This window comes from Myotis nattereri (genome assembly GCF_964212035.1).
Source record: "Myotis nattereri genome assembly, chromosome: 13".
Classification (NCBI taxonomy): domain Eukaryota; kingdom Metazoa; phylum Chordata; class Mammalia; order Chiroptera; family Vespertilionidae; genus Myotis; species Myotis nattereri.
Window position 1 is genome coordinate 9,828,868 of NC_138088.1, and position 22,947 is coordinate 9,851,814.

Below are 22,947 nucleotides of genomic sequence, written 5' to 3' on the forward strand. Positions count from 1 at the left end.
CCTGCTGAGTCCCTAGGTATGTATACTACATACTGTCTTGGGAAATGTTGCACAGAGCTTGTCTCAGGGGCAATGTTTTCTGGTTTATGGGGCCAGAAGTAAGGAACCAGTATCCCCCCTTGCTTTGGGAGGTGTGGCTTCCTGTAGCACCATGTTGCTGGTAGGTGTAACACCCAGCGTGTTCTGGTGGACACCTGCTCATTGACAGCCTTAGCCATGGTCACTGGGAGCCTCACTTGAATTGTAGATTTACTGTCATTCACTCTGGAAGCCAGTGTGCATTCTCTTGAAGTCTGCTTATCCCTTTTTTCTCTTTTTGGCAGGTCTGATATGTTACTATGATCAAAACAGACTAATTTGACAAATGCTGGAAATAGCACTATTTCTCCTACAGAAGGTCTTTCTGCTGCTACTTAGAAATGATGTAAAGTATTAGAAATGTGAGTCACTTATAAATATTTAGTCCTTAACCCATAGCAAAGTAGAGAGATATTGGACTAGAGCAGTGGTTCTCAACCTTCCTAATGCCGCGATCCTTTAATACAATTCCTCATGTTGTGGTGACCACCAAACATAAAATTATTTTCATTGCTACTTCATAACTGTAATTTTGCTACTGTTATGAATCGCAATGTAAATATCTGATATGCAGGATGTATTTAGGCGACCCCTGCGAAAGGGTCATTCGACCCCCAAAGGGGTCGCGACCCACAGGTTGAGAACTGCTGGACTAGAGTATCAAACAGAGCACTTCATCATTTGTGTGCATAGGAAAACCAGGAAGAAAATTTGGATGCCCATTTTCCAACATTGTTTCGACTATTTCTCATTAACATAAAGTTGGTCACATGTTTTGAACAAATGCATTCCATAGCAGTCACTGGCAAATTAGACTAACATAGGCTTTATGAACAACATTCATAGCAGAAGATGATTCAGAGTAAAAATAAGAACTGACTTTCATTTTCCAGTTAATAACAAGTATTCGACTTAGTTTATTATAAACCTGCTTACATAATAAAGACGAGGAAAGTGAAGCATGATCAAAGGTGTCTTGTAGAAAGACGTGTTTCTTTGTGGGCACCTGAGCTCAAAGGACAAGGTACTGATGGCTCCAGGTGTTTGCCATGTTAGATCAGCTTTGCAAGTCTTGATGCTCTCAGCACTTGTCTGCTGGTGCCCAAAATAAGCATTTTGAGCTTGGACCTTTTTCAAAGGAGAGTTTCATATTCCAAAAGGAGAGAAATGACCACTGAACATAACATTAATAGTTATTCTTTATGGAAGAGTTTGTCTTGACTATCAATTAGGAAGTACCTGTATCTCTAACTTCACATGAGACTGCCAGTGGGTGTGCCTGATGGTCATGTTCTTCTGAATGCACCAGGGTGTTTACAATCACACAATACATGGTTCTTCTTTGAAAAATAATGGGTTGGACCAGGACTTATGTTTGACTGATAATCTTTTAAAAGTAAATAATATATTAACAACCACAGTGAGTCACAGAGTATATAACCTCCTAAATAGATAAATTATGTCCGACTCCTTCAGATAAGCAACAAGGAACATTTCAGTGAAAAAACCCAAGAATGAGGTTGACAGCAACAAACTTGTGAGGCCTTCTAGTTAATGTTTATAGTTATAACAAATTGCAACACAATAACATATTTTATATGTACCTTAAGAGGGTTTTATATACCTGCTAAGACTATTTTTCCAATTTTTTCCCAAAGATATCATAATTTTAAAATGAGAACATAGATGATCTAGAAATAAAAATATATAATCATCTTTTAAGAGGCTAACATTACCTATAAATTAGAAAACAACAAAACCATAATGGGACAACTGATGAGTACAACGAACCTTTTGTTGCATATAAAATGCATCTCTACCAAAATGTTTTCAACATTTGAGACCTTGAATTTTCACAAAACAGTGCTGAAAAACATACTGTCCTTTCTTTCCCCTGTGTGGCATTGTGTCTATTATTAAAGAATGTTCTCAAAGAGCAATTTGCAAAGTATTTTCAACAGAAACAACTTAACTTCAAATAAGAGTTGTATGTGTTCAATGTCTGACGCTGAAATAGTTACATTTCTTTTCAATGGAAAAAGAAAATTTTAAATAAGGTTTCCCCAACTGCAGTAAAAGAAATCTTTTATATACTTTCAAATACTGTGCCTTTTTATTTAAAACAGTGTAAACATAACAACACCACCAATAATTGGAAAAAGACTGGTTATGTGAACACTAATTTTCTTGAATGCCCCCATCAAAATAAGGGTAAATAAAACAGACAAATCTCCAGGAGGAGTCCCCGCTCACCTCAGCAGTGGTAAAAATATTGCTTTATTCCAAAGGAACATACAATACAATTTACTGTCCTTTTGAGGGCTTCCTGTGAACTGAATACTCGCCTTTGTGATTTCAACAATTTATTCTTTCCATATTAACCACAGAAGCCAATATCTTGGTCCACAAGTTGTAGACTAACTACAAAATAAATACTAATGAGGCTCATGAAAAAGCAAAGTATAACTGTCAATTTGGTCATCGGCTTGTGTGAATAATTTAAGTACGCATGATTCAAAACAAGCACACACATTCAACTCTCCTGTGATACAGATATCATCAATGAACCTACAGTTGTTCCTCTCAGAAGTATTCACATCAGAAAATGGTCTAGACATTGTCAACAGTTTTATAGGACCCCACCATGCAAGTGACTTTGATGTAAGAACTTACTAACTGAACTTTATACTTAATGGAAAAATTTAAAGTGAACAGATCTAAGAGGGAAATTTTTTTTTAATATTAGATTCCCTGATGTTTCAGAACAAAGTTTAGCAAGCTTAATGCACACACACACATGCACACACATACAGTGAACACATATGCATACAGCATACCAGTGCTCGAGGGAGCAAACACACACACACACACATTCTCTCTCTCTCTCTCTCTCTCTCTCTCTCTCTCTCTCTCTCTCTCTCACACACACACACAGGCACACACACACACACACTGAGAAATGCTCCTTTGGCGTCCTAAACGATCTCAAAGAAAAACATTTCTATCAGCATGACTTTAGTGACATGACACTGATTTTTTTGTCCTTTTTTATAGATTGATTTCATATCTTGCTCTGAGATTCTGCACCTTCAAATTTCAGAGGAAGATGGCACGAAAGAGCAGCTGAGTTTGCCCCCAATGGCTCCCTCTATCTCTGTCCTCCTTCTCCTTCCCAGGCCTGGGCCATTCTCAAAATGAAATAGAAAACACTACATTGGTTGACATGACATAACCTGTGATGAGGCTGTCGAGTGAAGAGAAATTTAGGGGCTGGGACTGCCAAGCCAAATGGCAAGGGCTGTCTGCGCACAGGCACACCCGCCCCCGGGTGCAGCTGGTCTCTGAAACCAGGTACCTGCCAGTGCTTTTGGACGAGCACGCGGTGCTGGGGGGCTGAGGGTCTGAATCGCCCGCATCTACCAAGAGCCAAAGAGGATAATGTTGGGACTAACTGAAACTGTATTCAGAATTCCACCCGAAAGCTTTAGTTGTAAGCTTTATCCCTCCTGAAACGTTTCTTTCCCTTTAAAAAAATATTTTGTTAAAAAACACTATGATATGAGGGCGATAGACTATTTGGTTTCTTCTAAGTAGATGCTCTTAAATTAATGCATATAAATAATTTGTATTTAATTTCCTCTCTTTCCTGTTGAGCAAAGCATAGAATGCACAGATTCCTACGTCTCAAGTCACTTGGTCAACGCAGAGTCTCTTTGTATTTCATTTCTTAGGATAAATTGTGCCTCTCGTTCCGATTTGGCCATGGGACTCAGGGGGAGAAAGGCGGTGTTTTCACTCGCACTGTCCTCAGCTTCTACACTGGCTAGTTCGTAGTCTTCTGACCTCCTGGCATCAGTCAGAATTCGGATCTGCTCCTGGACAGTTTCTAGCAGTATTTTCACTTCTTGTTGTTCTGCTAAAAGACAATCGCTGACTGGAATACTCACATTGACAATATCAGCAGAGTAGGAGTTTTTGCACCATTTGATGCTTTTGACGTCAGAAATCCCTGGCATTTGGATGCAGGTTTCCTCTAGCCCCACTGAAGGGATGATGGGCACTGAACTGGCCCTTGGGGATGAATACCCCAGCAGGTCCTTTTGATCCAAGCTATTAAAATAGGAGTTTGTCTCTCTCGAAGGCAGTTGCATATGCACTGATGCATCCTGTTGGGTGTTTAAACCGGCGGATGAATACCTGAAAAGAAAGAGAGTGTGAGACAGCCTGCCTTCTGCCGGCGCTTCTTCAGAGCACTCGCCAGCCAGCAAAGCACTTGCCACATGCACCACCTCACTGACTTCTCACAGCAACCCCATCAGACGCAGAATATGTTCCCAGATAAACAGAGAAGGAAACTGAAGCTCAGAGAGGTGCAGTGACTTGCCCAAGGTCACACAGAAAATAAGTGACAGACTGAGACTCAAACCCAGATCTTCTTACTTTAAGTCCAGGGATCTTTCAACACACCACAGCTGTATAGGCAGGTGGGATATAGTCTTCCTGACCTCTATCCTAGAATACAAAGTACATGGGGATTGAGCAGGTAAGTGTGGCCTTTCCATAGCGACAAACAGGAAACCCATAACGGCATCACTCCACTCCATCAACTCGACCACCCTCTCAGCCCTGGTTTGGTACTCATGTGGCCAACCTACTTGGAGAAACCGGGAAGCCCCACGTTAAGCATTAAGGTACCAGAGTCCAGAGTCTTTCTGCTTCACAACGTTAGGGGAACGAACGCCATTTCTATCGGCACTCTGCTCTGTGGGCATTGCCTCACTACAAACTGCTGAGCCTAAAGGGGCATGGGAGGCACATGATTCTTCTCTCTGTCCAAAGACAAGCATGAAGTGAGCTCCGTAAGGCCTCTACCAATCTAGCAACTTCCCATACATGGTTTCTGCAGCCAAGTAAGGTAGCTCATTTGTGCATGTCAATGGCTTGTCAAGAATGCCAGCATGCTATTCAAGTCATTTGAAGATTCCAGAATCTGATTAGGCCCTTTCTTGCCTGTTCAGAGCTAGTGAATTTCCCAATGCCTCTGAGCTTCCCAGTGCCACAGTGTGGGTCAGCTAGTCATAGATTCAAAGAAATGTGGTTTGGGGACTTGAACAGTAGTTTTTACTCTATTTCTGTTATTTATCCCTAATTTAAACATTAAATTAAACATTAAAATTTACGTGTAATCTAAACATATCTACCCTCCATATGATACCTAGCATTCCCCTAGTCTTACATTGTAATATAAATAAAAGTCATGTTTATACAAGGAAAGAGTAATTGCGATGAAGTGTGTAGCATACTGAATAGAAATCGTTATTTAAGGGCATGATGGGAATAATTTAGAGGTCTTTCTTTCTATCAGATTGTGAGAAAAGATGGGGAGCAAATTTAGGTGTCTTTATAGTCCCATCCTCTCTTACTGTGCCTAGTACAGAGTGGGTAACCAATAAATCTTGATGGAGCATGTGAGAACATAGCATACCTTAGAGATAAACACTTTATACCCCAATCAACATCCATTTCAAACATACTAACAAGAGCTAACATTTACATAGTGATTTTATTTTTTAAAGATATTTTTAGTTAATTTCAGAGAGGAAGGGAGAGGGAGGTAAAAATATTAATGATGAGAGAGAATCATTGATCAGCTGCTTCCTGCACACCCTTACTGGGGATGGAGCCCACCACCCAGGCATGTGCCCTGACCAGGAAGAGAACCGTGACATCCTGGTTCATGGATGACACTCAACCACTGAGCCATGCTGGTCAGGCTGCACAGTGTTTTTCAAAAGTACTTTCACCTTTAATTGCTTCACTATTTTTAAACCTGTGGTTTACTTATTATTATTACCATGTTATTAAAGAAGAAACTGGACTAAGGGTTACTCAAATGACTTGCACAAGTTACCTTTCGTAAGCAGAAGAGGAAGAAGTTAAACGCAAGTTGTCTTATTTTAATTGTTACTATGAAAGCCAGAAATGAGTGGGCATCCAAGGTGCACTAGAACACTTTTCAAAGGATGCATAATCTCTACCTGTGTAAACTGTATAGCCACCCCGCAAAAGGAAATTTTCCAGGGATTTTGGTCCATTTGCTTTGGTGTTTTGGGACTGAAAATCTAAGCCTAAGGGTTCTAATCAATTTCAACAAGAAGAAATGGAACAAATTAGAGGGTTTTGTGTTTGTCCTGAATATCATCCAGTTAACACCATTAATATCTATGAAGATTCAGAATCTCTACTATCAGATTCACTAACCTCACAGAGACAAAAATGTAATTAGGATAAAATTGTATTTCTCACAAATATCATGAGAGTATATTAGTGGGTAGAATTTAATAGGTTTGAAATGTGATAATCATAGATGCAAATTCTTATACCAGGATCTAAACATTATTTGCAAAAATCTGTATATATAAAAGCCTAAGTGACTGGCTAACCAGCCAACCACCTGGTCTTTGATGTGCAATGACCACTGGGAGCAGATGCTCAACACATAGGCATGGAAACATGGAACAGACTGATGAATCTCAGAGGTAAGGGAGTGGGGGGCAGGGCAGGAAGAGATTAACCAAAACTCTTATATGCATACTAGAGGCCCGGTGCACGGATTCATGCACTGGTGGGGTCCCTTGGCTTGGCCTGCAGGGATCAGGTCGAAACCAGCTCTCCAACATCCTGTGAGGGGTCACGAATTGTGAGAGAGCACAGGCCAGGCTGAGGGACCCCACCAGTGCATGAATCTGTGAACTGGGCCTCTAGTATTAGATAAATGTATAAATGTCTTAGAGGATTTAGACAATCATAGTTTTAATAAGTTAACAATGTGGCCTGATGAAGAAGTGATCAAAGGCAATTCAAGCCAAACTTGAAGCAGTCTTATAACAAGCCTGACTGCTAGATTAAGGGTGTAGATGAGAAAGGAATTTCAGCTGACCTATAGGTCACCTCACAAGTCAGTTAAGGGACATGGGACACACAGCTGCCAATAACTGCAATATAAAATGTTACCATAACATGAAGATGTGAACTCTCCCAAATGTGCTTTTGTTTTGGATCAGACATGACTTCAAGCCCCAACACCATTTTTAGATGAATTGCAGCCTCCTTTTAATTTTATCCTTAATTAAAACAATCAGGTGGTGACACTGCTCTGGGGGATTGCTCTGAGAACTAACTGAAGTAATGCTTCTGCACTATTCCCCAGAGGATGCTGGTAACTCCCACTTCCCTCCTAGAGTCTGTGAGTCCAGCACTGGTATTGAGGAGAAGCAGATTACTCTTCTCCATGAGTTTAAGTGAGAGCACAACTTCTAGATGTGATATGGGTTGGAAGACAGGCAGCAGTCTGATCCCTGACAGTCAATCACTTGTTCACAATTTTGATCCATGAGCTTGTCATTCATTGTCTGTAAAATGCCAATTTGGACTGTTGTTCCTCTGATCTCTCAACAAAGAAATAACCAGTGCATTTCCTCAGCAACTAAGGAAAGGTGAAATATTGCCAGGCCAATGAGGCTCAGTGGTTGAGTGTTGACCCATGAATTGGGAGGTTATAAACGGCAAACAGTCAGTATACTTCGTATCCCTTCTACTTTGAAGGTGGCAGTCTAGCTTTTGTGACTCCATTTATTTCTATCTAGCATATGAATACATTAGTTTGGTTTGCCTGACATAACACAGCTCAGAGCTCTGGGACCGTGGCTGTCTCTGACCCCACTAATCCGAAAAAAGGTTCCTGAATAGTTACCAGTTCACACCTTCCTCTGGCTTCACTGAGATAACTACTGGTTCAAACTGGGCCGAAGTCAGTGCCACGGAGAGAAGTCCCACCACCGGGGCCTACCTAGCAGACAGCACCCACATGCGTGATAAACAAGCAGCAGATGGCTGATGGCTCTTGCAAATTCAATCACTGCCCCTCCAGGTTAGGGCCAGATTTGAAGAGGGCCTTTAACTGTGAAATTCTATTACAGATCCTATTTCCAGTCCAGAGAGATGGAAAGTCCCCCAGGAGTGGAAAATAGCTGTTTTCAAGAACTGAGAATGAGATTGCTCCCTGAGATTCATTGTGTTGAGCACACCGTGACTTATACTTAGAGTCACCATTTATCAACACTGGGTGCATATCACACACAGGAAAATGCACGTGGCCAGCCAGCTGGAGAGAATATTCCAACCCCGATGATGATTGAACCAAAACAAAACCACCACCATGCAGACAGAAAGTGGAAGTCTCCCAGGAGGTAAAAGACAAAGCAGGGCACCTCTGAACATGTGATGGGCACCTCTGAGCCTCTGAAAGTTCATGTATGTGTGGTTGAAGCAGCTCAGAGCATCCTTACACCTGGACATATGAAACAACAGCCAAAACATGCCCGTCAGAAAGAAACACGGCATGGGCTGGGCCCCCTCTGCAGTCACAAAGTATGCTATTCCTAGGCAACGGCAATATCAGTGATTTAAGAAGGAAAATAATTATGAAATCTGATTAGTTGTCATTGTAGGCTAAATACAAACCCCCTTTCCAAATATAAGGCAAAGAGAAGGCCAGCTACTTCTTGACTTGCATTATATCAGACATTTTGGATAACTTGGCTGTTATGTTGAATTTGCAGATCTGTACCAACTACATTTTGCACTACATTCGGAATTGCTTCAAAATTACAAAACCCAGCCACAGGCTATTTAATTCTTGTCTCCTGGTCTTCCTAAAGCAATCTGTTGCTGAGCTTTGTCAGATAGAGTAGAAATGCACATATATCTTGTCCAGAAGAAAAGACAAGGGTAAGGCTCTGTGATGGACTCCCTACTTGCTTAGGCCTCCAGCTTGATACAGTGTGGGAACATCACCCAGGGCAAAGCAGCATAGAAACCTGGCATGGCTCATCCAGAGAGATAAAAGCTAGATGTGATAAGAACCTGGCTTGTGTGAGAGAACAGGTTCCTGAAATTTCTGTAGCAAACCCTGATTGCATTATTCTTGAAATCAATGATAATTTTATAACAGCTCCTGAGACAATACAAACCAGTACTACATCTCTGCTTGCCATGTGACAAGGTACAAGCTCTTTCCACACATAACTTAAAAAAAAAAAATCTACCCAACAACCTTGAGGAAGGCTGTATTATTTCTATTCAATTTATAGATGAAAAAAAAACTTAAGCTTAGATGATAAAACTATCTCAAATTCACACAAGATGTTAAGGGCCAAATATTTGAACTTAAGTCATTTGAAGTAAGAGCTACCATGTTTGGTTGAATAGTCAATTAGGTGAATGGGACTGAAGTTCATCCTCCATTCCATTCACCACACCTTGAGCTGTGTAAGCCACTCAGAGGAAGGACACCCTTTGCACTGCAAGGAGGAATAGCAGTTGTCGTGCCCAAAGCCCATATTTCCATCCCTGCACCATGAATAAACCTAGGGATCTGAGTTCAGCAAATTGTACTTCGAAATCATGCTGTCAGTATTAACCGAAACACATTCAAGAATGCTCGATGGAAGTAGATAACATGATAATATATATATAATTAGAGGCCCCGTGCACAACATTCATGCATTGGGGGAGTTTCCTCAGCCTGTCCTGCACACTCTCAGAGTCCGGAACCCCTTGGGGGATGTCCCGCCTGCTGCTGGGAGCTGGCCTAAGCTGGCAGTCAGACATTCCTGAGGGATCCTTAATGCTGCCGTGGAGGTGGGGGAGGCTCCTGTCACCAACACTGTGCTCACCAGCCATGAGCCTGGCTTCTGGCTGAGCGGCACTCCCCTTGTGGGAGCGCACTGACCACCAGGGAGCACAGCTCCTGCATTGAGCATCTGCCCCTTGGTGGTCAGTGCGCGTCATAGAGCCCGGTCTTTCTACTGTTGGGTCAATTTGCATATTAGGGTCTCATCATATAGGAGATGTATATGTATGTGTGTGTGTGTGTGTGTGTGTATCCTATATGATATATCTCATATATATATGCTATAGGTTCTATAGGTTACTGTTCACAGTATTGTCCACAGTCGTACTTATCAGAGAATTAAGTAGTTTTATTCAAACCTAAGGATAAAGAAACATTTTAGTCCTCCTAAGAAATCTCAAGTTTTTAAATCGAAGACAAATTCTAAGCTGTTTTAGTGACTATTTAATAACATAGTGCCTAGATATGTGTACATTTATTTCCTTGCTAATGTTATGTTTATTTTTGATTAAACACTTTCCTAATATATATTTCCATTGTACCTAACCTTTTAAGTTAGTTTACCTTTGTAGAACAAAGATGAAAGGAAGTATAAATAGCTAATTGGTGACAAAATCAATGAATAAAAAACCCCAATGAGCATAGCAACTCAACTTAAAGCTATAGCAATAATGACACCCTCCCTACATTTCATTGTTTTCAGACCTACCCTTGGCAAGGTATTGTATCCTGGTCGGGGATCCTTGATTCCTCAAGTTGCTGATACGCTGGCCCCACAATCCCGCCCAGCCTACTTCGGGGTGAGGGGGGTGTCCTCCTGAAGGCGTTCCGGTGGAGCACACCACTCCTCTGTCCTGGACTGCAGCAGGAGGAGAGACTCCGGCTGCGGGAGAGAAAACCAGCACATCAGTCATAGCCATAACCTTTCGGGTGGCTGCTCAAACCCTTTAAACACTGCACTTGCACCCGAGAGCCTCAAAGTCCCTGTCCAGACTCCACCCATGACTGGAGTGTTTCTGCCAGGAGGGATCAGAAGTTGCCAAATCCATTTACCCTTGCGAAGCCTGAGGCCAAGAGAAGTTCTTGTGTTTCTGGCTTTCTAACGTGGGTCACAATGGGCTAAAATTGCTGCTTTCCAGCCAAATTAAGAGGTGGGTTTAAGGAATTCTGAAGCTCCTGATTCCCACCCTCCCTCAGTATTCAAGCTACAGTGGCTGTATCTCTAATAACAATAAGTGTGGCTTTCTTATTAGACACTGACATGGACCAAACACAGTTAGGCCTGAAGGGATCTACGGGGAAATTTTCACTTGTGCTAGCAGTAGAATAAACAAACTTTATTATGATTGGCATTCTCTCCTTAACATATGTGCTAAATTCACAGTTTATTATCTCAAAATTCCATCAGTCTTGAGAAGCTAAATCATTTTCCATTTTTAGTTTGCTTTTACTAAACATCTCATTCTGACTCATATGTCCAAATACCAAAATAACTGTGTTTTTAGGTGCCCCTAAAGGGCAACAGATATAAATGAAATGTACTTTCGGTGAGATCCCTATACAGATCATGTTAAACAAAAGAATAAGATTCTTTCTAAAAATCAGTTACTAATTTGACACACTACCTGTTGCATATCCATTCGCATCTCTACCCCACTGAATTTCACATACTCCATGGGGAGCAGTGCAGAGAACTGGCTCCTGTGTACACATTCCTAAGATGACAGTTTGTGATTAAATCACATAAAACTATGCAGAAAAAATTAAACACATTTTCAAAATGTCAATAAACCTATCAGGTTTTAAACAGACCAATCCCCCAAAGGAGTTTACCCATATCACTTTATTATTTGAAGTTCTGTATGTTTTCCTGCATGAATATTGCTGTTATTTCTACTGAACAAAACAACTTCTCAAATATTATTTAAGGCCAGAGTTTGAGAACCAAGATGACTAATAAAACTTCATATTCTCAACCCAACATGGACTTCCTGAGTTAGTACAAACACCAGATTATGTCTGGCAACATTATTACAACTTAATTATTTCTCATAATATTTCTTGCATGTCGAGTCCCAAGATGCCTAATATCAAGGGGTCTCATTAAGTCAACAAGTCTATGAAGCTCTGTATCAGCTCATGCCTTTCCCTCCCTCCAGCTTCTATCTGCACCATCCAGCAGCAGTTATGGAGTCTGAAGGGTGCTCAGGCTTGCGTGCTAGGGTTAGCTGGATCTGGGTTTGCATCTCCGGTCTGTACATCATTAGCAGCATGGCACTGGGGGAAGTACTGGTACCAGTTAGAGCAGTGATGGCAAACCTATGACACACGTGTCTGAGGTGACATGCGAACTCATTTTTTTTGGTTGATTTTTCTTTGTTAAATGGCATTTAAATATATAAAATAAATATCAAAAATATAAATCTTTGTTTTACTATTGTTACAAATATAAAAAAAAAATTTCTATATGTGACACGGCACCAGAGTTAAGTTAGGGTTTTTCAAAATGCTGACATGCTGAGCTCAAAAGATTCACCATCACTGAGTTAGAGTCTTGGAGGAAAATAGATGACACGCTAAATTGGGTCATTTGGGGGAAAGTTTGCCATTTACAAAGGTGTGCCCAGTATTTGAGAAAAGAAGGACAACAGAGGATACTGCTGTATGTCAAGGCTAGTGACAACAGGAAGCTGTTACTATCCCTATGACCTAAGGGACAAGGAGAGGGAGCTGTTAGCAGAACGGAGAGACAAGGCGATTAGAAGGAAAGGGCCACTTGGCAGGCACTTTGGTCCCAGGAAAAGGGCCATAGCTGAGGCAGCCAAGCAGGGAGGGGGGTGGAAGTACTGGAACCTCGCTCTCTTTGGCCCTCCCATCACATGCAGGCGCCTCCCATTGAGCCGACGGAAGCTAGAGGACAAGGGAGCCTGCTGCCCTTCTAGTGCACAGAGCAATGCTGGCAGAGAGAGGTGAAGACTAGACACGTGTGGAGAAAGGCACTGGCATCATGCTTACGTCTTTTCATAAGATTGCTATGGGGGTTAAAAGCGATAAAGTATGTGAAGTGTTTGGCACATAACAGGTGCTCAGTACAATGAGCTCCCCTGGCTCCTCTCACACAAATCATTGAAAACTCAGACTCTTTCCTCCTTTAAAAATACTTAGATGTGTGTTATCTATAAGTGACTTACATTGCCAAGTACAATGCAATAAGTAAGACATGACATACTAGGATTCTTTTTTAAAAAGAAATAGTTTTGACTAAAAAGAAATAATGCTTTGAATTAATAGCTTTGTTTCATAAATGAGCTATCCAAATATGTCATATTTGCAGTGCAATGCAATAAATTAATTATTCATAGCTAGCCAAACTGCTTGGCAGCAAAGTCTACCATATGAACTAGTGGCCCATCTTAAAAACAGTTCCATGACTACTGATCAGCCAGCTAGTCTAGCCTGCTAACGCAGTAGCATTCGGGGAGTCATGGAGCAGTTGGCAGGCTACATAAATCAGTGACCGGGCTGCCAGTCATGAAAACATTTAAGTCTCCTGCATGTTTTACAAAACAAAGCTCTGAGATATTAAACTGTAGCTTCAAAGTTTTAGAGGCACTTTATGAATCAGTCCTTGCCTATTTACCATGACACGATGCATGCCAACAACACTGCAATGTCACTGAACCAAACAGAAAGGAAGGTCTCCGACAGGCATCCTTATTTCCTAGGAACCACAGCGGGAGCCACATTTAGGAGGAAGGATGTCAACAGAGAAGAGGAAGAGTAGGGTATTTGCAGCACAAACACGATAGAAGCTGTAATTCTTTTTTATCTCAACTTTAAAACATCAATGGCATAACGTAGTGCTGGAGTAATATTATACTTAATTAGTTTACTTAACTGGGTGCAATGCCATTTTAACATGTATTATAATCAGCAGGGGGAAATGCTGTTTTGGAGAAAATATTCATCTTCTAAGATGCTGGTAATTTTGGACTTATTTCCCTAATTAAAGAACTTCTATTAGCTCCAGGGAACTGAAATGGTTTTTTTTTTGTTTGTTTGTTTTTGGTTTTTTTTTTTGTTTTTTTTTTAGAGGGAAATATCTACAAATTCCTTAATTGATATAAATCAAAATATGTAGTTAATAACTAAAGTAATTATCCAACAACTAAACATATTTAAATCCTGAGCTAAAAATATTTAAATCACCTTTTGAAAAACAGCAAACCTTTAGTATCTCAGTCTCTAATCGTACAGAGTGACAGAAATCCTCAAAGCAACATGTCAGCATCAATGAAATCCTTTTTGGGCCCATTGAAAAGCAAGGAAGAAGACCATTGCCTTGTACAATGTGTGCTTCTGTCCGGGTGGTTTGCAAAGCACTGCCTGGGTGTGTAAAAACCAGTATTTACGTTTCATTGATGGGAACAACTGTGATTTTTCATATTTTCTTTTTCACAAAGTTTTATCTCTTCATAATTTTCTTTTTAAATTTTAAATACTATACTTCTTACTAAGAAAAGAAAGCTCAAATCTTGGGACAACTTCTACAAGGATCGAGGATATGCATTTAAATGACATAAACATAATGTCTGCTTCAGCACTAGTCCCAAACTTTGGCACTTGTTTTAGAGCAAACATTTTCAATTTTTAGAGTTCCAGATTCCTCATGTATAAAACACAGTATGTGACTAGAAGATGACTAAGAAGTTTTCAGCCTCAGAATTTTATAAAATTTGTAAGATAACGTTATTTTTGGCTTTCTCCCCAAAGAGCCAATTGCTATGGTCAGCTTGTAAAGGATGGCCACCCCATTGATCATAGATCTTACAGATCCAAGGAGATTTGCCAGGATTCTTCCCCCATGAAAGTTTCTTTGTTTGAGAGTCATGGTGAAAGACCTGGAGCATGTCACATCAGTTTCCCAGAGAAGAATTAGTCATTAAATCTGCAGAGAGTGATAAGGCAGGCTAAAACAATCATGTTTTTAATAGTTATTTTCAGAATGCAATTATTTCATCCATTGGTCTGTATCTGTAGCTTTGATGGGTGTTGTTCACAGCTCCTTTCGGCTTTGTAGAGGGGCACTGCAGCCTGCTGGTGTCTTTGGTTTACCTGCTGTGAGCTGCTTGAGCATCCACTCCATGGAGAGCCACGTGAGAAGCAAGAACAATCATCTCTCCTAAACAGTGTTGCCATTTCTGGGCATGTGCTGTCCAGAGTCACACACGGTGTGAATGTGCCCATTCTACCATGATTAACTACCTGTACCTGTGGTGTTTGACAGATTGGCTTCCTCTGTCAGAAGGGACCTCTGGAAATGACTGGGGGCCAGCAAAGCTTGACTCCATCATTTTCTCCAGTGCCGTCACGGGATGCCTCTCCGCCTTTGAGTACTGTGGGGAATCACATGCACAAGGTTGAGCAGGAGGATGAGCGGAGGGCCTGCAACACTACAGATAGCTATTGACAAGGTATGGAACTTCCAGGAACATTCCTCTGGCCACCCGGCCAGGAGCATGGCAGAGGCATCATTCGCAGCCCGTGTCTCCCACTGAGCATGCTCTCCCATCCCTGCCCCGCACCCTCTGTGACTCGGTGAGGTCCCTTCAAGAGGGTTCTTCATTTTAGAATCCTGAGTCTGTCTTTTCATTTAAATCCACAGCCATGGCACAGCCAAAATAAACACAAGCATGTGTTTTTGAATGCAAATTTTATTAAAATATTAATTAGTAGCTGACTACTAATATTAGGATTCAATAAATGCTGATTGAATGAAACTCAGAACACTCTCAAAATTATGGAGGACATTGATTCAGTGTCTCTGTCCACCACTCCACACTGTTTCCCTCTTTCAGTCTGTTACCAGATGTGTCTAAAAAGAGGAATTTGTGAGCATTTCACTCTTTATAGTTACTAACTCTTGGTTTTACCTTTGACTATGATACTGCATAAGCAAAAGAGTCTAAAGAAAACCGACAGAGATGATATATTAAGAACAATTTTGCCTCAAGGTAAGTATCACATGGCATCTCACCCAGGCAGGTGCCCAGTCATCTTTCTTTGGATCTTGGCCCTTGAACAGGCAGTAGGAACGGCAGGTTTCTCTTCTAGAAACTTCAGATAAAAACTCTCCTGAGAAATGATGTTTGTAGAATGCTAACCAAACTACAGAGATTTTGGAATTTAGATATTCATGTACAATGTATGACCAAGAATTTCACAGAAAAATATGGGTATATAGCATGCAAATGAGAAGGTATACAACTATACACATTGTGAATAAATGGAAATCAGAATAAAAAAATAAATTTTACGAATATATAGTAAAGACAAAGATTTGAGAAAAGTAAAGATGGTGCTAATCTGTTGGGATAAATATTGACAATTCTAGAGGCCTGATGCACGAAAATTGTGCAAGAGTAGGCCTTCCTTCCCCTGGCTGCCGGCACCAGCTTCCCTCCAACACCCGGGACCGGGCTTTGTTTTGGATGCCAGCAGGCAACCAGGACCCGGGCTTTGCCCCAGCCACCAGCAGCCACCTGGGACCAGGGCTTCCCTCCAGCCCAGGTTTCGTCTGGAGGACATCTGGTCTAATTAGCATATTACCCTTATTATTATAGATGTTCCAAAATGTTACATATACATACTCTTTTATCAAGAATATTATTTCTAGGAATTGCCATCATTAATATAATTATAAACATTTAATATGATATAATCACCAGAGTATGCCAGCAACACAATTTTAAAGAAAAGAAAAGAAAAAAAAAAAACTGAAAGCAAACACACAAGAAACAACTGAAAACAATAAAAATATCCACAAACAAATACTACGTTGCCATTCAAAAGAATAACATCAAGGTACAAAAAATATGCCTATATGAATTATTTGGTTATATAAGGAAAATGCAGAAAACATTGTATGTATATATGTACATAGAATTTATACATATACATATATTCTGTGTCTATTTCTTATGCAACTATGCAGAATGCAGATTTTAAAAAAGTAAAATAAACTAATAAATATAATATTAACTAGTTGTTATCCTTGAGGAAATGTGTATCAATGGGATGGGTTAGGAAGAGTACGGAAAAACGTTTTCTGTTAAAGTACTTCTGAGAGTGGCAGTAATGACCATGACTTTCATCAGAATCTGCATCCTACAAAATGGGTTTACAGAAGCGGGTCAGACTTCTGCAAAAATGGAATAAATTAACAAGGAACAAAAAGAAGATATGGAGATAATTAGGAAGAGGCAAGGGTCTCCAACAATCCAAAAGTACAAACATCCAAAAACCAATGGGAATACCTGTATGTATGCTTCTAATTGAATTTGTTTATTGTAAACTATCCATGGAGAAAGTGAACTGAATGGACATGTTACTGAAATGTAACTGACATCCTGAATTTCCATCTGATATTCAGGTTCTATAGAAGACCTGCTAGGTTTTTGTTTTCATTCTTGTTTTCTTTAACATCTGACAACTAGGTTTAGAAGACAAACTATGGTGCCTGGCAGGGAGGAGGCGAGCCCCTGCTCTGCTCCTACAGAGAGCGCTCAGGAGCAACATCAGCCAAGTATTTCTGGAGCATCCAGGTTTTCTAGAGGAAACCACCCAATCGTTAATGTCAGCAGCCCATTTATTTTTTAAAAAGAATAATATATCAAAATGCCTAATTTAGCTTTTGGCCCATTAGTTCAGAGCTTCTATCTAAATGAGACTATTGATCCTGAGAGCTTGAGGGGCTTTTTCAAAATCCTGGATAAATGTTTTGAATAGAATCAACCTATTACTCGTTCTGATTATTCATATGGTTTATACTAGATACCCTGTTCAAAATATTTCTTTCAAAAACTGAGATTGTTGTTATACAGTTGCTTTCAATTGGACTCTTTTGATCCATTAATACAAATTTGTTTTCATAATTTGTTATTTTGAATCTTCTTCCTTTTTCTCACAGCCTTTATAAGAATCATTTACATTTTAGTGGCTGCATTTAACCTGAGATTCATTAATTGCTTGTCTTCCTATCCAGAGTTAGCTGAAATGTGGGAACACTAAAAAGAACCCTCTTGATTTGGCAAACCTTCAAACTGATATTCCATACATGTGGGTTCAAGTGAATATAAAGGTAGCTTCCAGTTTTCAGTTCTGACAAACAAAGAGCTTGGAAATGGTCATTCCTGTCTTTACAATAAAAAAAGGCTGAACAAATAGAAAATCAATGACTATTCTTATATCCATCAGATATTTCAGGTTTCAGGCAAAACCGCCACTCTAAAATCTGGACAGGTGAGTGCATACAGAGGGTAATAGTCAAGATCAGCTCACCTGTAGCAGGATCTGCCAGAGACACAAATTGGCTGGAATACACAAGTGGTCATTTTAATAAGTTGTTGGAATCTGTGAGTGGGCTCGAGTGAAAGTAAAAATCTCCTGAAGGCTGCAATCTGAGGTAGGGTTCCAATACAGACCCACAACAGATGCTCACATGAAGAACAGTTTTTAAAAAATCATCTCCTGTCTCTGACAAGGGAAGGGGGTAAATAACCACTTGGAAATGCATGCAGAATGTTCTCCATTACCACTGCCTACTTTTCAGTGAAAAATGACTTTACCAGAGTTTTATCTCACCTGAGAGGAGAGCGTTTCCCTGGCTCCACCCCCTGTAGCCTTCCTGTCTCACATAAGGGATAAAAAGTGAAGAAAATCTTATGAAGGTCTTAGCCCAGGAATATACTGACTAAAAGAGTGAAATGTAATCATAAAGTCAGAGATGATCTCCTTCCACCACTCCTTAGCACCACATAAACAGGGATCCACTGTAACAACAGGGGATGACAGCGGGGAAGTTGTAAGAAGGAGTTCTTAGGGAAATCTAAGATACACAAATATATAGAAAGAAAACACTAGAAGGTGTTAAAGCCCTTGGCATCTGCATTGACATCAAACATTAAATAAAACCCAACCACAAGCCAGATTAACATAGAACCATACACTAAAGGTCTATTTGCCTCACTGTCTATTACCCATCATGTCTACCTTTTAACCAAACTTTTATAAGGTATGCCAAAAGACAAGAAAAATGAAGTCCAAAGAGACAAAATAATCACCAGAACCTGACACAGATAGCACAGATATGTTGGAGTGATCAGGTAGTTAATTTAAAAGGAGCATGGTAAATACTTTCAGGGTTCTAAATGGAAAAGTAAACAGCATGCAAGAAAAGATGGGTATTTTAAGTATAGAGAAAAATCACTGAGAAAGATGTAAAAGTAAATGCTAGAAATAAAAAACACTGTAACAAAATGATGAATGCCCCTGATAGACTCATCCCTAGAGTGGACACAACCAAAAAAAGAAGCAGTGATCTTGTGTTTAAGTCAATAGAACCTTCCTGAAATGAAACACAAAGCAAAAACTAAATGCATAAATACAAGAAAAAAAGAGGAGCACAGCAGAAGATAATATTCAAGAACTGTGGACAATTTCAAAAGGTATAACATATACACAATTGGAATACCGGAAGGAGAAGTAAAAGCAAATGGATCATGAAAAATGTTTGAATAACGACCTATACCTTTCAAAAATTATTAACAGATACCAAACCACAGATATAGAAAGCTCACAAAACACCATGAAAGATAAACATAAAAATATTTATACCACAAAATATCATATTAAATTTGTATTTAATTAAATAAATAATAGATGGATGGTAGATAGATAAATTAATTAAATAAATAAAATGCTGGGGAGGGGGGTAAGCCATAAAAGAAAAAGATTAAAAAATACAGTGGACTTCTAATAAATCATACAAACAAGAAGAGAGAAAGAGTGAAATAAAGTGTTAAAAGAACAAAAGATACCAACATAAAAATATCTCTAGTGAAACTATTCTTTAAAAATAAAGGAGAAATAAAGCCTTTATAAAAGAAAAACTGAAGAAATTCATGACCAGCAGACCTGTCCTACAAAAAATTTTAAGAGAAGTTCCTTGGGAGGAAACAAAATTGTGTATAGGTCAGAAGCTCATATCTTTATAAAGAAAGAAAATGTTAGAGAAGCAATAAATAAAGGTAAATTAAAATATTTTTCTTATATTAATAGATCAAATAAAAATATTCATTCAAATTAATAGTAAATACACAAATTAAATAATTGGCAGCAATGTTATAAAGAACGGGAAAGTGGAATTAGGAAACTCTGTTATAAAATGCCTATACTATCAATGAAATGGTAAAGTGTTACTAAAAGTGGACTTAGATTAGTTACCAGCTCCAGCTGCCCATCCCACCCTTCATTAACATTCTGTACAACAGTGCCAAGTACCTCAGTTAATTCCACGTTCCTTGCCTGCACTCACACCACAGATCTTGACTTTGTGTGTGTGTGTACTTGTTGTACACGTTTTGTTAAAACCTCTTCTGATATATTATACAAAACGTCACTTTAATAGTGAATAAGGAGATGCCACAGACCATTCACGGGTCTGTTCAGTAAGAGCTGAAAGAATTTCCTTTTAAACACCCACATAGGCCCTGATCGGTCCTGTTATTCTGTGGGCAGCACTCATCCCTGTTGACTTTGCTGACCGCCTGCCTTGCGGAGGTGCTTTGGGTGCTGAGGCAGCCACTGCTGTTGCACCATCCCCCATGTCGCTCCTAAGACAATATTGTGGTGCACTGGAATCAATAGCCCAGCCAAATGAAGCAGGCACGTGCTGGAAGCAGAGCGACAACTCTGTTGTTTCTAGCTCTGCAGCTTGCACGCAGTGGGGGTCAGAAGGCTAAGTGAAAGCAGTGTCTGTGCTGGAAAGCAATGTTGACAGCTGATAACCCCCTGGTCTGGAACCCAGGCAATAAAGGCAGGAAGGAGCATGTTTTTAAACAGTTTTAAATGTCTGGCTTTCTGCTAAAGGAAATAATGCTGGGAAACATAGAAGGCAGCAGGAAAAGAGGAAGACCTAATATGAGATGGACTGACCTCTGAAAAGGAGCCGTAGACGTGAGTCTAGAGGAGCTGAGCAGGGTTTGAGGACAGGACAGTGTGGACATCCCTCTTTCATAGTCGCCAGGAGTCAGGGCTCAATAGCACTTAACACACAGTCTGCATGCTCCTAGTTTATTCAGTCAAAAAAGATACCCAACCACACTAGGTATTAGGAAAATGCAAATCAAAACTGCAATGGGATATCACCTCACACATGTTAGAATGGCCATTATCAACAAGGCCATGGAGAGGTTGTGGAGGAAAAGGAACCTTCATTCACTGCTGGTGAGAATGTAAACTGCTACAGCCATTACTGAAAACAATATGGAGGCTCCTCAAAAAATTAAGAATACAGCCCTGACGGGTTTGGCTCAGTGGATAGAGCGTCGGCCTGTGGACTGAGGGGTCCCAGGTTTGATTCCAGTCATGGGCATGTGCCTTGGTTGTGGGCACATCCCCAGTAGGGGGTGTGCAGGAGGCAGCTGATTGATGTTTCTCTCTCATTGATGTTTCTAACTCTCTATCCCTCTCCTTTCCTCTCTGTAAAATTCAATAAAATATATTTTTTAAAAAATTAAGAATACAGTGACCATATAACCCAGCAACCCTATGTTCATTGCAACATTATTCACAGTAGCCAGGACATGGAAACAACCAAAATGTCCTTCGTTCGATGATTGGATAAAGATGTGTTACTTATATACAATGGAGTACTACTCAGTCATAAGAAAATATGAAATGCTGCCTTTTGCAACAGCATGGATGCATCTTGAGAATATCTTGCTAAGCCAAATAAGTCAGAGATAAAAAGTTAAGAACCATATGCTTTCACTCATACGTGGGATATAAAAGTGAAAGCATCAAAGAAGAAAAACTCACAGACATAGACAACAGTATAGGGGTTGCCAGAGAGAAGAGGGGTAGGTGTGGTAAAGGGTTAAGTGGGTCAGATATATGGTGATGGAAGAACTGACTCTGGATGGGCAAGCAATGCAATATACAGATGATATATCATAGAATTGTATACTCAAAACCTATATAATCTATTAAGCAATGCCACCCTACTAAATTTAACTTAAAAACATAATAATTCACATCTTATGGATAAACAGCATGTACATTTGTGCTTTAGATGATAATATTTAGTTATCAACTCTTTTTAAAAAGGGCATTTGGAACCACCCATTATGAACATCTGAGTGCAATTCAATTTTTCACAGTGGATTTCCTAGCAAATCAGTGATCTTCCATACTACAGGCCAACTAATATAAGTCTCCATCTTTAATTAATTGTAAGTTTGAACTGGAGGAGAAAATGTGTCTGTTACCTTATTGTGTTAAAGCAAGTGTTGTGCCTTTGCACATTCAAAAGAAGATTTTTTTTTTTATACACACACACAAAATAAATCTTTATTTTAAGTCTGACTTATTAGCCAAGATGATGGTGAAATTGAGTGGTTACGTTTTAGAACATGATTTCAACCGGATCTATAATGCGAGTAATTAAAAACAGCTTGACCATCGTTGCTATTTTGAGCATTTTGGCACCGGGTGTCAGAGCAGAAAGAACAGTTATGATTGCAGTCAAACTTTGAAACATTTCCACTGAAGCAAAATAACTTAGCCAGACATGCTTTCCAGACACAAGGCCCAGCAAGCACCCTTCGACAACCACCCTCTACCACCCACCCACCACTCCACCTCCCCACCTCAACTAGATGTCTGTTCAGCCAGGGGACTGAACCCGCCACTTATTTTCTCTTCTCAGATTCCCATTGTCAGGTTAACTTCAGGCTGTAGGTGTTGGCACATTCCTTGTGATATTATGTGACTAATCTCTGTCACCTAAGTAATCAGTAAGTGCTTTGAAAATAGGGACATTGTTATTTTGGGCCATCATTATACCCCTGGTCTTTAAAGCAGTGTAGGGTGCTTACTAGACGGTTAATGCATATAAAGCATCTTGCTTTTGTAGACTTCTTTCTGATCCCTGAACTCAAGAGAGTGAGAAGTTCACTCTCTTGACTGGTCTGGAGGTTATAATTCTAGCCCTGGTGGCATTCTCTCTCTCTCTCTCTCTCTCTCTCTCTCTCTCAACACAAGTCAGTGAGGTCAGGGCATCTCTTCGAGTCACAAATGCTTCATTGGTAGATGATGCTGAAGAACCAGGTTCT

General features: G+C 40.0%; 1 protein-coding gene across 3 annotated transcripts in view; it reads right to left on the reverse strand.

Annotated features, from left to right (window-relative positions):
- Positions 1 to 2,335: 2,335 nt before the first annotated feature.
- The window catches only part of NRG3 (neuregulin 3), a gene marked incomplete at its 5' end in the record, with an annotated part of 1,046,633 nt that continues 1,026,021 nt past the window's right edge, over positions 2,336 to 22,947 (reverse strand). For 2 of the 3 annotated variants that reach the window (XM_081104470.1, XM_081104469.1), the window contains 3 exons: positions 2,336 to 4,275; positions 10,482 to 10,655; positions 15,044 to 15,168. In XM_081104470.1, coding sequence (XP_080960596.1) covers positions 3,768 to 4,275; positions 10,482 to 10,655; positions 15,044 to 15,168 — 807 coding nt within the window. In that variant the 3' untranslated portion in view covers positions 2,336 to 3,767. Of the gene's footprint in view, positions 4,276 to 4,518; positions 4,591 to 10,481; positions 10,656 to 15,043; positions 15,169 to 22,947 lie in introns of all 3 variants that reach the window. The other variant, XM_081104468.1, reaches the window with a different exon arrangement.